The sequence below is a fragment of the Trachinotus anak genome, unplaced genomic scaffold, assembly GCF_046630095.1.
Source record: "Trachinotus anak isolate AG129_WGS33_773 ecotype Australia unplaced genomic scaffold, CSIRO_AGI_Tana_v1 ptg000019l, whole genome shotgun sequence".
In the NCBI taxonomy this organism is placed as follows: domain Eukaryota; kingdom Metazoa; phylum Chordata; class Actinopteri; order Carangiformes; family Carangidae; genus Trachinotus; species Trachinotus anak.
The window spans coordinates 849827-864945 of NW_027273870.1; the positions used below are offsets into that span (position 1 = coordinate 849827).

At 42.8% G+C, this 15119-nt stretch overlaps 1 protein-coding gene across 1 annotated transcript in view; it reads right to left on the minus strand.

The window, feature by feature from the left end:
* Positions 1-15119, minus strand: part of usp43a (ubiquitin specific peptidase 43a) — a 96391-nt gene that overhangs the window by 56945 nt on the left and 24327 nt on the right. The window contains exon 3 of the mRNA XM_071503327.1: positions 4250-4353. Coding sequence (XP_071359428.1) covers positions 4250-4353 — 104 coding nt within the window. The remainder of the gene's footprint in view (positions 1-4249; positions 4354-15119) is intronic.

Genomic DNA, 15119 nt, shown 5'->3' on the forward strand with positions numbered 1-15119 from the left:
ATATGTGATGTGTTGTGCAGTAGAGAGGCCAGTGCTTAATTTAGGTCTTGGAGTGAGAAACTGGTAATAAGTAAATTACGTGTTAAAAGACAGTTTGATTTTATTTCTGAAACTGTTTGGTACTATAGTGAGAAAAAACAAGAGAATAAAGACAGAACATCAAGGCTGTGGGAGACTAAACACAAAATGTGGCGAAAAGGGAGGAAATGAAGACCATGTGAGTTTGTTGAGAGCTTCATGTATTCACGAGGTTATTAAGTAACTGGGAATATGCACTTTAATGAGTATCAGTACACGGTGTTACAAAATGAAACAGCCCCTACTGGAAACAATCGTGTCTCACTACTGACCAAATTATACAAGCTATGAGGAAAACTATTGTTCCGCAGTTCTCTCAAGCTGTTAAGAGACCAGACAACCAACCAATACAGTGACTTTTACTGACAGAACTACAAATGAAGGTAATATGAAGGTAATAATGTGGAAGGACGGTATAGAAATGATACCCTCTGTATCTCAGAGATCGTGTATATTATGTAATGATATACTGTAAGATGAAATAAGATTAAACTTTAATGATCTTACGAGTGAAATTTACCATCTGCAGTAGCAAAAAACAGCAACAGTGTAGGGTTGAGGAGCTGGATGAATATATCTGTGATTGGCTGAGTTGTCCTGTGGTAGTTACGTGGCCTCTCCTCTCAGTGATAGCGTAGCATGCTCGGCAGGACGGTGCATTCGCAAACGCTCATGCAAATTAATAGTGTTAGAATCTTTTGTCTGGACTGTTTTAGGTCCTTCGGTTTGCCAGTTGGATTTGGTTCAAAACCAAAATAATACCAAATAGGTGATTTTGTATGAGCTTGTCAATGACTGCATTTGCTGAAAATTTGACATTTTACATTTAGTCATTTGGGAGCTGCTTTTATCCAAAGTGACTTAAGGTTGGAAAATGTTAACAAATTGCCCAAAACTACAACAGCACAGATGCTGTCAGTGCATTTCTTCACCTGATTTCCTTGCACGTGACCTCACTGAATAGATTTGGTGGTTAGTACTTACTTCAGCAGCAAAGATGCTGCTGTACTGAGAGTTTGAAAGCACCAATATGAAAAACAAGCTGAATGCTGAAAAAAAGTTATGGTAATTATTTTTATTATATTATCATATACTGTGCGTTTGAAGACTAAATGATAAATTAATTAAATAATATATATTATACACATAAGGCAACGAAAATAAAAACTGTCATAAGGCTGTGAGAAACAGAAATGAAAAATGCCCGGTCCTGTCATATCTGTTCTTCAAACCATCTCATCGAGATTTTAACAGCGACACACACCCACTCTCTTCATCTCTCTATATTTGTACACATCTTACTCAGACCTCTTCGGGTGACAGCCACGGTCCCACATTCTGAGATTTGCAGCTACGGGATAAGGTTGTAACAAACCGGTAGTAACTCATGGAAACAGCTGGAGTAGTAACTTATTTGCACACATTAGACCAATTCACTGCACGTGAAGGTCAGCTGTGAATCAAAGGAGTAATTACTGTGTTATTGTCAGTGCTTTTACAAAAAATGAACACAATGTATGTCATCCAAGCCACCAGAACTTATGGACCAAATAAAGACATTATCTCATGATACCATCACTCTCAGAACTTCAGCTCTTCAGCAAGTGCCATGTTTCGGGTGCTTTTCTTGTCCATATCCTTCTGTTAAGCTGTAATACATTACACTGTGATAGGGAAATGGCTTGTAGGTCACCTGTGGTCCATCACTCGTCCATTGTGAAGCCTCTCCAGTGTCTCTACCAGCCTCAGAAGTGATCACGCCTCTGCGCTTAGCCTCTTTAGCAGAGACAAAGCAGTGCTACATGTAGCGCCATTTTAGCCAATTACACTGATTCAGTAATGATCACGTGTGTATGTGTACAAACACGCCATTAACATCTCTATGTCTGTGCCCAGTCTGGATAAATCTGCATGTGTGTAGCACATATAGCTAATTACGCCCCCACCCCCTCCACTCAGTAGTGCTCGGAGGTGTGTGTGTGTGTGAGTGTGTGGCATCTAGAGCTAATTACTGAAGCTCTTATGCAAGGAGAAAGTATTACCCCGCCCGCACTCAGCCAAAGAATAGAAGCACAAAGAAATGCCCCCCTAAAAATAGCCTGAATTGTTCAAGAAAAGAAAAGAAAAGAGAAGTGAGGGGACGTTTGTGTCATATGGGAAATGAGGTGTGTGTGTGTGTGTGTGTGTGTGTGTGTGTGTGTGTGGACGGATCAACAGAGACCCACACAGCTGTTTGAAGATGCAGTCGGTGCTTTCAGGGACTTGTGTTGTAAAGATTTCCCTGAGCATTGCTGCTCTAATCAGCTAATGAACTGGCAGCTAATCTGATAATGTCACATTAACACTCAGGTGTGTGTGTGTCTGCTCATGTGTGTGTGAACGAGTGTGACAGAGAATGAGGAAGAGAGAGAAAAACAGAGATACAGTCCGACTCCAAGCGTTCAATCCATCATCCTTCACTGAGGAAATGGGATAATCCCACGAATGAACAGCTGGTTAACCTCACAGTGTGTAGTGGTCACTACCGTACAAGCGTCACAGGTTGACCTTGAATTTCTCCCCTCAACTTACACACAAATAAGCCTTTGCCCATTTGCCGCCTGGCTGAAACAAGGGATGGGAATTAAATTCAAACAAGCAAGAGAAGAAAGTGAAACCTATCTAAAACTTAATTTGCTCCTAATTCCAGACGCAGCAGGGTGGTGATGAGGACAAACATTTACTCTGACAAACTGACCTCAGCCAGGCTCCAACTTGAGCTAAGTGCTGACTGTAAATAGGAGCTCAAACCGGTTCACCAAAAGTCCATTCATTTCCTGAGCTGAGGAATGAGGGAAAGGGTTTGTCAGTCTCGACAAGTTGGAGACAACTGTCATCTGCTGTCAACAACTGATCAATTCATCCACCTCCCTTCATTCCCCACTGATCCCAAACAATACTTCCACCTTAAAGATTGCAAAAAGGATGGGACACTAGTCATAGCAAATGTGTAATATAAACACATATCAGAAAATTATCCCTGCAGAATTATTCAATCCAGAGTTTATCTCTGAATTCATTCATTTGATTGTTTTCTATTTATCTGCATTTCATTGAATCACTTATCAAAATAGTTGTCTATTACTTTTCTGAAGCAAACCCATGACTTTGGAGCTCCGCAGCACTAACTGGACACAGACAGAGTCTCTTGCACCTCCCACATCCAACATAATAACACCCCATCTTAATGTCATACAGTATGGACTGAACTCCCAGAGAGAGCCTTTCCATACAGATCAAGCATTAGTGGCTTTTATCTCCATACTGGACCCATTAGCAAGTGGGAAAGTCTGCGTGCACCAAGCTGGAGTTCATTACATTATGAAGTTTGCATGGACAGGCTCATATATTGTACTTGTTCATTTTTCTTCTGCAGAATAAAAATCTGGAAGAAAAGGAAATGAGAACGTTGCTGTATTTGGCTTTGGTGCCAGTTTGTTTTTGTAGAAGAGAGACTGACTGTTTATTCCAAGTCAGTCATCAAATCATCTGATTGTCCAACAGCCCAAAGGGAAAACGAGCCTCCCATTTTCCTCAAGCTATATCTCCTGGATTTAACATCTTTTATTTTGTTTACATTGTCCAGGAATCAAATCAGAGGCCAGAGCGAGAGGTTAAGTGAACGCACACAACCAAGTGTGTCGACAAGGTTACTGAAAGGTCTAGACTCAATTCCATTTGAGGGTCTATTAAACTTGAGAACCCCAGTCTCTGACTTTCCACTGTGAATGAGGCAAAAAGAGCCAAAAGCCAGTACTAAAGATAAATCCCCTGAATCCTGCGCAGGCCTGTCTGACCTACTTTCTCAAGCTACTGATTCTTATCCACAGGAGGGAAAATACATCTCACCTGTGCTGAATACCTTTTCTCTTTAATGGTATGTATTGCTCTCTGTTTATTCAAACACAACCTCAGGACAATAGATATAGTGCCCAGTGGAATACAGCCTGCATATGCTGCATAATTGATGAGGATCGTTTCCAAAATTTGTCCTCGTCCTACTTCTTACTTAGAGCTTGGAGTTATGTGCTTTTGACAGAAATTTCTAAAAGTTACAAAGACTGAAAAAAACATCAGGATGATGATGAGGATGAGGATGGTGTTGCGTGCTGTTTATGTCTGTCCTTCTCACCTGTACTGAGCCTGGAAGTGTTCCTGGACAAAACTGTGTCGACCTCGAGGCTGCTGTGCGCTGGCTGAACTGGGACTGGAGGGATCCTTCGATGGACTGGGTCCCTGCAGACACAGACAGAGAGGGATCCATATTTACTCATAGTTATGTGCCTGCACATGCAAAAATACAAGTACACATCCTCATCATCTCCAGAATGATATTAAAAAAGACACTAGTATAATCAGTGTTGTTTAATGAATAAATGAAAGCTGCTGTGGGAAAGATTTTCTTGCTGCATGCAAGAACAGTGTCCCATCTGTTTTTCCTCTCTTTGCTAAAATTAATTTCAGGCAACAGATCTACAACTGGCAAAAGATTGCAATTGTTTTGTTGCACAGGAAGAAATAAATCAGACCCTCAGAGCAAGAGGGCAGAAGACAGCTTTAACCTGAGCTGATGCCATTTGTGTGACATGAATCACCATGTTTTTCAATTTTGTTAAGCTCACACTTCGATTTGCTTTCACATAAAATGTTGGAGCAGCGAGGAATTTCATCTGTCCGTGAGAAGTAAAGTTAAAATGGTAAACAGTGGCAGAGTCAGCACAGATTGGAGTCACAGATATTTGGGATGTCACCGTCCTCACGCTGATGTTTGCTGAACAAACCAAATGGAGGCGAAGCCCTGCGCGCTGTGTCGGACTCAGCAGGACTCAAAGATACATTTCAGAATAAGCGAATGATGGCAATGAATAAAAGATGGACATGTATAACTCAGGGACAGAGCAACAGATTAGTGAAACTTTATCTGATATAGTTGATATTAAAGCTGTCTTAAATACAGGCAGACAGACACACACACAAGCACCGAGTTAAGTCCACCACTCATCCTGCACATACTGGACCTATTCTGCTGCAGGGCTGCTCCAGCTTTTCTCTCTGCACAGAGGAGCAACACCACACCAGAGGGCTAAACATTTGCACACCAATAACAATTCGGAGGCTGAGTAACAGGCAGAGCAGTATATGTATATATAACTGAATCTGTGCTTTTCCTGCTATGACTAGTGAAAAAGGTCTTTTCTCAGGCCTTTATAAACACCCAAAACACACCACTCTTCTTCAGGGTAAAGATTCTGTAAACTGAATCTTTGATGTGTATGATGAACACTTTCTGACTTGGTTTATTTATTTCAAACCCTCACTTCTGAGAGATTGTTAAGTGCTTGACATAGAAAACATAATATTCAGTTTTGAACCCTTGTGTGTGACTTAAACATGAAGCAGCAAACAGAGTCAGAATCCATCGAGATACCAGGATCTGGTCTCTCCACCTTCTCAGGGGAAATGAGACTTTCTGTGCTGGTCTCGCACCGTGTCTTCAGAAATAATGACAATCCAACTTTGCTGAAGCTTTTCTTTTGTTCAAAGAAAATCCAATCACTGCTGCATTCACTTGGAACAATTAGCTGCTTTTTTGGCATCTTTGAACACCTCTCTAAGGACGTCTCTTTCCAGAATATATAATGAAGAAAAAGCACAGAGCCCAAAAAGCACGTGTGACAGTTTGTTTTCAAACGCCACTCCAGCCCATTTCCAGACCTGGCCTTTTCTTTACTTTGATGTTTGACTCTCCTGAGTGGATAAAAACACAATATAAAAGCTCAGTATCCTTTATATCACTACAAAATGCAACAGTGATACCTTTATTCTTTTAAATACAGTGATACTGGGAGGAACCACAAGACAAGGACACTAAGAGTCAACACAACAGAGAGTAGAACAGGCAGCTACAACTGCTACATGCTCAGCTGTCTGCAGACGCAATGAGAGTTAAAAAATACTGCATATCCATCTTGACACGGCCTTATGCTATATGTAGAATACAACAGCATAATTAAGCCTAAGAAATAAAACAGGCTAATGTGTAAACAAAAGGCAAGGAGGCACCTCTGCCGGAGAGAGTAGCTTCAGCAGCACATCGCTCTTAATGGACACTTTCAAAGGACTGTGTGGGCTGCAGAGATTGGAAAAGGGATTCATCAGCACCAGGGGACTAACTGATGCAGCAAGGGCTATTTGAAGTTGATTTCAATTTCCATTTTGTGCTGCTGAGTTTGTTCTTGGTGAGGAGAGCTGGGTGCAAGAACAAAAAACAAGAATTTTAAATGCTAGCGATGCAGAGCTTCTCAATCCTGGGTGGACTGCACATGAGTCTGTGCTGGATTTCTAACAGATCATATGTGATTTTAAAGCTCAAATTAAGCCTTAGTTTTCTACAGTGTGGAATCAAATAACAGCTCTCATTTTTCTCTGCATGCATTTGTGAGCATATCAGAAACAAAAGAAACAATAAAAATGCTTCTTTCTGTAACAATGGTCAGTATTTCAAATCTCTTTTGCATATCCAAAGCTGAGCCGTGACCGACTCTCTTTCTCTCTATTTCGCCCTCTTTTCTCCATCTCTTTTCTGGAGGACAATGGAGAACAATCCTCAGACCCTCGGAGACGGACTAGGTTACAAGCATCACCATGGAAACCCTGGCCTCATTCCCCTAAATCAACATGTGGGAACTTTGTTTTTCTTTTTTTCTTTTATCAGTCACAGTGTGGTCTAAAAATAAAGGAAAAGGCTAATCACCAGAGCCATTCATTTCTGTTTAAAGCATCATGTCATCATCTAATGTGCATACATAAGTGCACATTTCAGTACATTTCTAAATAAATACCCAAGGATCCCACTGGCATTTCATTTCAAGTAACGTAACAACTCTTCTCATGAAAGCACAGGAACAAGAGCATGACAAGCTGGTGTTAGCATTAGCACACTGAATGTGTTTTAGACATAAAACAGACTGTCCAACAGAGAGTATATGAAATACAGCATGTAATGAACACCGCTGTAACATTTGATATGCTCAATCAATAATGTTTAATGGAATTTATTGTGTGGCAATTAATATTTATGCAGAGTGAAAACACCTATTGGTTGACCAATACCAGTAAAAGAACACACAAGCTATTCTGATCACTTCAGTAAAGGTGAATTCCCCTGTTTCACACACTGCATCCTTCCTCAGATAGCTGATGAAACATGGTAGCAAGAATGAAAAGAAGCCATTTACGATGAGCACTTACGTGGTGTCAGTACTAATGGTAACCTAACAACAGGAAGTACAGGACAGTAAGGAGAGGAATACGAATAGGAGACAAAGACTGGCTTTGATACTCCATTCTCGGTGCATAATAAATCAAAAGCAGAGCTTTTCAGCGCACGCTTGAAAAGGCATCTTCAACCATAAGCAGGTCAACAACCAGACCTGAGAAGAGAGAACGGATGAATCCACCGAGACAGACTGAAGGTAAGAGAAGGTATCTGACACATTTAAGACACTTACAGTACAGCATATGGTGAGGTGACATACAGCGTACAGTAAACTGCAGATACACACATTGGGAGAGGCAGTGAGAAGAAGCACTGAGTGTACTGTGTCTCTCTTTATTTAGCACCAGGGGACAAATGAATACCACCACAACACTGCTTCAGCTTCGCTATCGTCTGCCAAAAATAGATGTGGGGGCCGGCCGCAGCAATAACAAGTGAATACTAATATTCAGAGGCACTAAGCTGTTCAATTGTCTCACGGGGTGTAATCCAAAAAAACTCTGAATGCTAACAGATCTAGGCCATATTCAACTGGCTCCTGTTGCTTAGGGACAAAATTACCAGCAGGAGCTACATGCCCCCGGCAGTGTCATTGATTTCTAAGACTGACATATCGGCCTGGTTTCAGAGCTCAGCATGTTGGAGCTAAAGCTGATTTGCCTTGTTCTCTAAATGACTGTAGTGTCAAACTGTAGAGGAGCTGCTTTCAGGAAAAGCTGGAAGAGCAATGAGTAGCTACAGAGAGTTTATGAAAAGTGACAACTACAGCAAGTAACCAGGGAAAAGACTGGAGGAAATATTCTTTTTTTTTCAGGCAGGTGTTGGTTGATTACAGCACAAAAAACTGATCTAATATCGTGTCCTCGCCAAGGCCTGGAGGACTTTTAGCAATGGGTTCTGGGATGTGGACACAAACCTTTGAGAAAAAGAAGTGAATTATTTGTGATGAGTGTTGATAGTAACTCTGCTACACTGAGCCTGTTTCTATTATTGCAGTGGTGCTCTTAAATGAACTACTTTCCAGTTTTGGCAGCAAAGCCATTCTCAGCATATTGAGCAAGTTTTTCTGGGGTTTAAAAAGAACTAAGGTCACTTTGAAAAGAACATTGTGTCCTCCAGCTCTTTTGTTCTCCCTCTCTGTTTACTCCTGAACCAAGAGGTCAAACGGGTCCATATCACCACCATCAGCAGAGCTCGGCATCATCGCATCACAGGAGCGGCAAGCCCACAAGGACTTCATGGGTGTTGTGTATCAGTGAGAACACTGCACTGCACACGGAGGCTCATCAGGGCATGTACATACACACACACACACACACACACACACAGACAGACAGACAGACAGACAGACAGACAGGCACACAACTTCAAGGAAGCACAGCCCCAACCACTGCATTGTCTAAGTGATGCTGGTGCTTCATTCAGCTCTTCAGTGTCACAGGAAAATCAAGGTTTCCACTGTCTTAATAAGGACATTTTTCTTGTGCTTAAGGAACCAGGTACAAAGGTGTTAATGTCCTTGTAACTGACAATCAGTCAGCTTCATTCACCAGGGCACTCACCTGGTGTGTGCGTGTGTGTGTGTGTGTGTGTGTGTGTGTGTGTGTGTGTGTGTGTAGTCAGCACTATATGCTCACAGCTAAGGTAAAAACAAGAGCAGATTGCTACTCTGGTTGTCTTGGGATCCTGCGTAGCGGTCTCATAACCATCTCCTCACCTACAGCTTTCATATGCTGCTGTCTCGTCTTCCTTCCTGCCTGTTTTTACCTACTGCACCACTGCAGGACGTCACAACATGCAGACACACTCATATGATAACAACTGCCAAAAAATGTTAGGAAAAATATTTAAAATATTCACTGATATGGTCAAATTCTTAAAAAAAAAAAATCAACCTGGCACCCTGTATGATGGGCACAGTGAACATATGTTGTATATTAGTTTGGTCAAAACAGAAATCACAGAAGGAACTGTGTGATATTTGGTTGGCATGATGACGAGATCATTTCTCCTCCTTCCAGCCTTTGCTCCTAAGAACCCTCAACTCGGTTTGGGACTCAGTTCTGCGTGATCAGTCGAACATTTCTCCAGTGCAGCCACTGTAAATCTCTTTGGCCCTACGCCCTCTTTGTCTGCTGGCAGAGGCGCAGCTTCCCTCCAGAGATCTTCACACTCCAATCCCTACATGAAAACATATGTTGTTATCAAAGCCCTGCTGAATCCCCTGCCACGCACTCATGTGAGACGTTACTGAGGCGCTCCTCGACAGCACGCTGGGGAGCGAGTGGGAGTTTGGCTTGGCGAGTGTGGTTGTACATTAGAAGGTGTGCGTACATGTGTTTGTGTGTGTGTACATTATGTGGGGGCTTGTAGTTTTCAAAAGGATCTGAAATCACTATAACAGTGGGAGTGAGTGGGTGTTTGGTGTGCGTGGATGGGTGAGTTGGGGCAGCAGGACGATCGGCCTGGAGGTGGAGAGACTGACTAATGACCGGAGGGCTGCAGGTTGCAACCATGGCACTGACATGCTTTTGTATTTCTGCTCCAAAATAAATCACTACCCCGCAGACACGCATTGACCACCACAGTCATTAGACGTTGATATTTGGTTGAATGTAGGTTTGGACACCATGAGATCAAAATTCAGTGTCATATGATGACACATAATAACTTTATATTCTGTTGGTTTTACGTTCTGTTGTCCAGGAACCAAAATCCAATGTCTTCCAAACGTCTCATGCCATCGCCATCTTGACATAGAATATCGATATTCTAGTCACAAGCAAAACCCAACGTCTGTTAAACGTCACAGTGACCATAAGCCAACATTGGGTTTTGACATCATTTTCAACCAAAACTGTGGTTAGACTCCAGCGTCTTTCTGACATTACACTGATGCCCGGTGCCAGCTGGGGAGGATCAGAAAGTCCAGTGTTTTCCAGTGATAACTGCTTCACAGTGAATCACACAAGAGAGTTTTAATGTGATTTTCATTAAAGAGAAAAGTGTTGGATTGATTTGTAGTTGTATTGATCAGAATGAAATAAAGAGAATGTGGGAATTTAAATATATAGGTGTCACATTAGCAACTAGAAACATATTCAGACTGTCATGTGGTAAATATTTCTGAGAGCAGATACTGTTGGTAGTTCTTGTTCATATAAACAATATTTAAGTTCATAAATGGCCTTGTTCAAGATATAATGTGTCAGTTGATCACAAAGTATCAGAGGGGGTGACCTGATAGATGAGTGGTTGGGGTGCATACCACAGGGGTGTAAAATAACCTGAGCAGTGCGTCACCAGTTTGTTTCAGGTGGGCCGGACTATTAGCTGAACGTCATTCCCCTGCTCCCTGTCACTGTCTAATAAAAGGCATGAAAAGCAGTGAAGGAGTCTTGACCAAACAGGCAACAGAAAACATCTTTTTCAGTTAAAAGCTCACAATCATGGAGCACATTTCCACCAGAACTACAAACACAATCAGGACTTCAAGTTCTCCTGACACCAGTGAAAACTTAAACAACACAGATGTTGCTCCAGTGTGGTTAACTTGGAGGTGATCCCAGACTGTGACAGTGATACTGCAGCTTGTGGACTGGTAATATGATATTTTACTACACTAACACGGTGATGACACCTGCTACAATGATGACTCCACTGCCATGACGCACAGCCGCTGAGGACAGGTGAAGCTTCACCTGTGTGCCAGAGCTGGTCAGGAGGTCGCCCTGAAATATGCCTGTGTGTGCAAAATCAACACACACACACACACACACACACACACACACACACACACACACACACACACACACACACACACACACACACACAGCTTGATATGGTTGAGTCTGAAGATTGAGACAAAAGTTATAAAAGTTGTATTTATCCTTATTTGGATGGAAATAGGTGCATTACACCACTGGAACAATCACCATCACTTCTGGAATCTATTATAACCTGTGTGAAGCCAACATGACCAGTGCCTCTGTTCTCTGTCAGGGAGTAAAGCTGCAAACCTTTTACAATCACCTTTCAAGTCTTCAGCAGGTGAGTGTTTCATAACTCAAGACACAGACTTTGCCTGGAGTATGAAAATACTGTAACTTCACTTTTATAAGTCCTGTGGGCTTACCTTTAAGCTGCAGCAGCTGCAGAGTGTGTTTTCACTCTTAAGTGTCTGAATTAATATTTTAACACTTAACACTGACATTTCAAATTCCAATGCCAGCTGGCATCTGGAAGGCAGCAGCTCTACACTGCAGCTGAAGCGGCCTGGAGGCACTTCTGTAAAACGACAATAAGGAAACGTAATTTTTAATAATCCTACTGTGTCAGTGTGCCGAGTGACCAAAGCTGCAATTGGGAAGAAAAATGTGTCTTTTATTGAGACTAAAAATAATCTCTAAAAAGTAAATTGTGTCCGACTGAGGATAGAGGCTGATTCAGTTATCGTCTCAAACCACATTTCTAATCAACTCGCTGGTTCAAAGGGCTTAACACATTCACCTTAGCTGCCAGCTCCCTGCTGAGTCATCTGTACACGCTCAAAAAAAACTCACACACCACCATACACTAACTCACACACTCCTGTTCTCTTTCACTTTCTCTCTAACACACGTAAACACGGGCGTGCAGCTCCACAGGAGCCCTCAGCCGGGGTCATGACAGCACCTGTTTCTTCTTCTTCTTCTTTAATAATTAAATGACCTCTGGCTCGTGGCCACAAAGCAGGAGTGATGGCGTTCACTGAGGCGACGAAGCAGAACTGTTGCAGCAGAGCATGAGAGAGGCTGGCATGGGAAGGAATTTGAGATGCTGCTATGATTCTACTCCCAGTCGTGTCTTCAGCACACTGAGGCGAAGCTTTTTGATCCTGAAGTGCCAAATTCAACCACAGCGACAGACATCCAGACATGTAATCTCACTCTGCTCAAATGGCGAATGTCTGGAGAAGTTCTCCTGATAAAACGTGGGAGACAGACCCCTGAGCTACGCCGAGGGGTTCTGAGAGCCAAGCACACTTTCTGCCTGCACATTTACTGATACAAACTGTGGGATCACAGTTAATGAACGTCATGCCTATGTTAGATATAGCACCATAAACTATAATACCCAGTTGTTTTAAGAGGGCTGTTTGCTTTTAACAACTTCACCATCATGTGAAACTGTCCTCTGTCTGCTGCAAGAAGAGGCAGCCCACACAGTTAACAATGTCCTGCTGTAGAGAAACAAAACAGTCAGGGTTTGATGATTACACTTCCCCACCCACCAGTGACAAATGAATTTTATTGCTACACAAGTAAATTTGCCCAGCGTGGCTGGCGTTTAGCCACCGTGCCACAGATAACTGTGCCAGAAACATGGACTCACCAGACCTGCTGCAGTTTTCTGCGTGTGGCGCTGGTTGTATAAACATGTTGACATGAAAATCCAGCATCTGAAAGCATTGAATTAACAAGGACAACCAAAATGCAAACACAACATTTGGTAACTTCAAACTTCCCCTTCTCCTAAAAATGATCCAGGCAGATTTAATCAGAAGTGAACCGATCAACCGAACCGAAGAGTGAAGAAGTGAAGACTAAAGAAAAGGGAAACAATTAATTAATCTGGAGCAACTGAACTAAATACAAATAAAATAAATGGATTCTCTGAACAATTTTCCAACCGTCAGCACTTGATTAGTACCATAAAGTGAGCTGAAGCTATGACGTCATATCAAATCAATCAATATCTTGGTGTCATCAACTGACAGGATGGTACAAAATGTTCTGCTCACCTTCATTTGATCCTTTACAACTGACTCCCTCTCTGTCTTGTCCAACTTGTTTATCTGTGTGTGTGTGTGTGTGTGTGTGTCTGTGTTCAGTAACTTATTCTTGGGAACATTTCAGAGGAGCTGAAGTAGCCCCCACTGCTGGAGCTGCTGGTATCAGCTTAATGTTTTCGGTCTCCTGCAGGATGAGATGACGTCTCCCACTGAGCGTGCGAAATTAGTCGAGCCAGTGTTGACATAGCTGTTGGCTGCTTCAGGAGACAGCCAGAGCCGCTCCTGTCTCACCGAGCGAGCGGCCGCCACCAGAGCGTTTCCACGGCAGTCAGATCAGCGCAGGCCAGGTTTTATTAGAAGCGAGCATGTGTGTCCCACACCTGAGAGCTCGTCAACACAATTTCAGCTCACTTTCTAATTAGACAGCTTCTAATAACAAATCAAGCTGCGCTTGAAGTCTTTGCTTGTTTCTCAAATGCACAGAGCCGAGAGGCAGCGTGGCAGAGGTGGAACGAGGTCAACAAGCAGAAGTGGAGGAAGACGCAGACAAAGAGCCAGAGAGGAGCAGGCAGCAGAACAAGATAAGAAATGTGACAATAGAGGATGTAATATTGTAAAGGACAGAGAGATAAGAAAATAATTTCAAGGCCATGGAGAGAAGCACGCAGCATGACAGGAGGATGTTAAGGAAAATATGTGCGACCAGCAGTGTTTATTTAATTACTTAACAAGCTACACAGGCCTCCCAGTGAGACTGTAATCCTCCCTCTAGTGGGGCAATAAAAATGAAGTCTGGCCTGATGATGGCACCAGAGGAAGGGCTGTTTAGCTTGCTACATCAAAAGGCTTTATTCTCTGTGCAGTGGCCATTTCAGCACATTTAGACTCAGCTTGTCAGCCTCAGGAATAAGGTTAGACCAGAATCCCTCAGGAGGTCCAGCTGCACCTCTCCAGGTTTGGATGCACTTATTTTGATTTGCCGGCTTAAAAGTGCAGAACTGCAAATCGCAGTTACCGCTGGAACAACACCTCCGTTCAGCTGTGGCTGACAAAGTACAGCTGAGCTTAATGAGGACTGAGAGCTTTGTTCTTTTAACCACATGACAATGCAACAAAATAGTTATGGTTGCCTCTAATAATTTCCCAAAGGCCACAGTAACATTTTAATGTTACATTTTCTGTCAGATTAACACCTGAAAAAACAAAGATATTTGACCTAAAATAATAAAACACAGAGAAAAGCAGTATTCTGAATTCTGACATTTCAGAAGCTGGAAGAAGCAAACGTTTGGCATTTGTGCTTTATAGCTGATTAACTGTCTGTTGATGGAAAAGTAATTGGCTCTGTATTTTGGTTCAAACGTCACAGTACAGGGTGGGCAGAGAAAGAGCGGGAAAAGAGAGTGAATCAGAGAGAGAGCAGGGGCACGCAGTCGTCCAGAGAAGGGGAGGAATGAAAGAAACGCTGTCCGTGCAGTAAACTGGCTGACTCACCCTTATTCTTTCAGCTCCGGACGGCTGCCGCTAATTCAGCCTATTCAAAGCTGGCTTACGGTAACAAGGCAGTCCGGGAGATAACAGTGCAAGCCACAGGCATGTTTAGCCCCCCCCCACCTCCCCTCTCTTCCTCTGCACCACTGCTTTCCTCTGCGCTCTTCCAGCCATCATAACCCCTTCTCCACTGTCACACCCTCCCTCCAAAAGCTCTGTGTCCAAATCGCTCGACAAGATCTCCTGACAAAGTGATCACATTTATTCTCTGATACTGATTTATTAAACTAGTTGTCATGACCAGAAGCAAATAACTCCACTGTACCCTCCACTGATCTTAGGCCTAACCCTATCTGAAGAGCACCACTCCATTTCATACGGCGCCAAGTGCAGCCAGACTCGCCACTCTCTGGCTGTTACTATGGAGATGCCAGACGGGCCGAAACAAAGGCAGAGCAG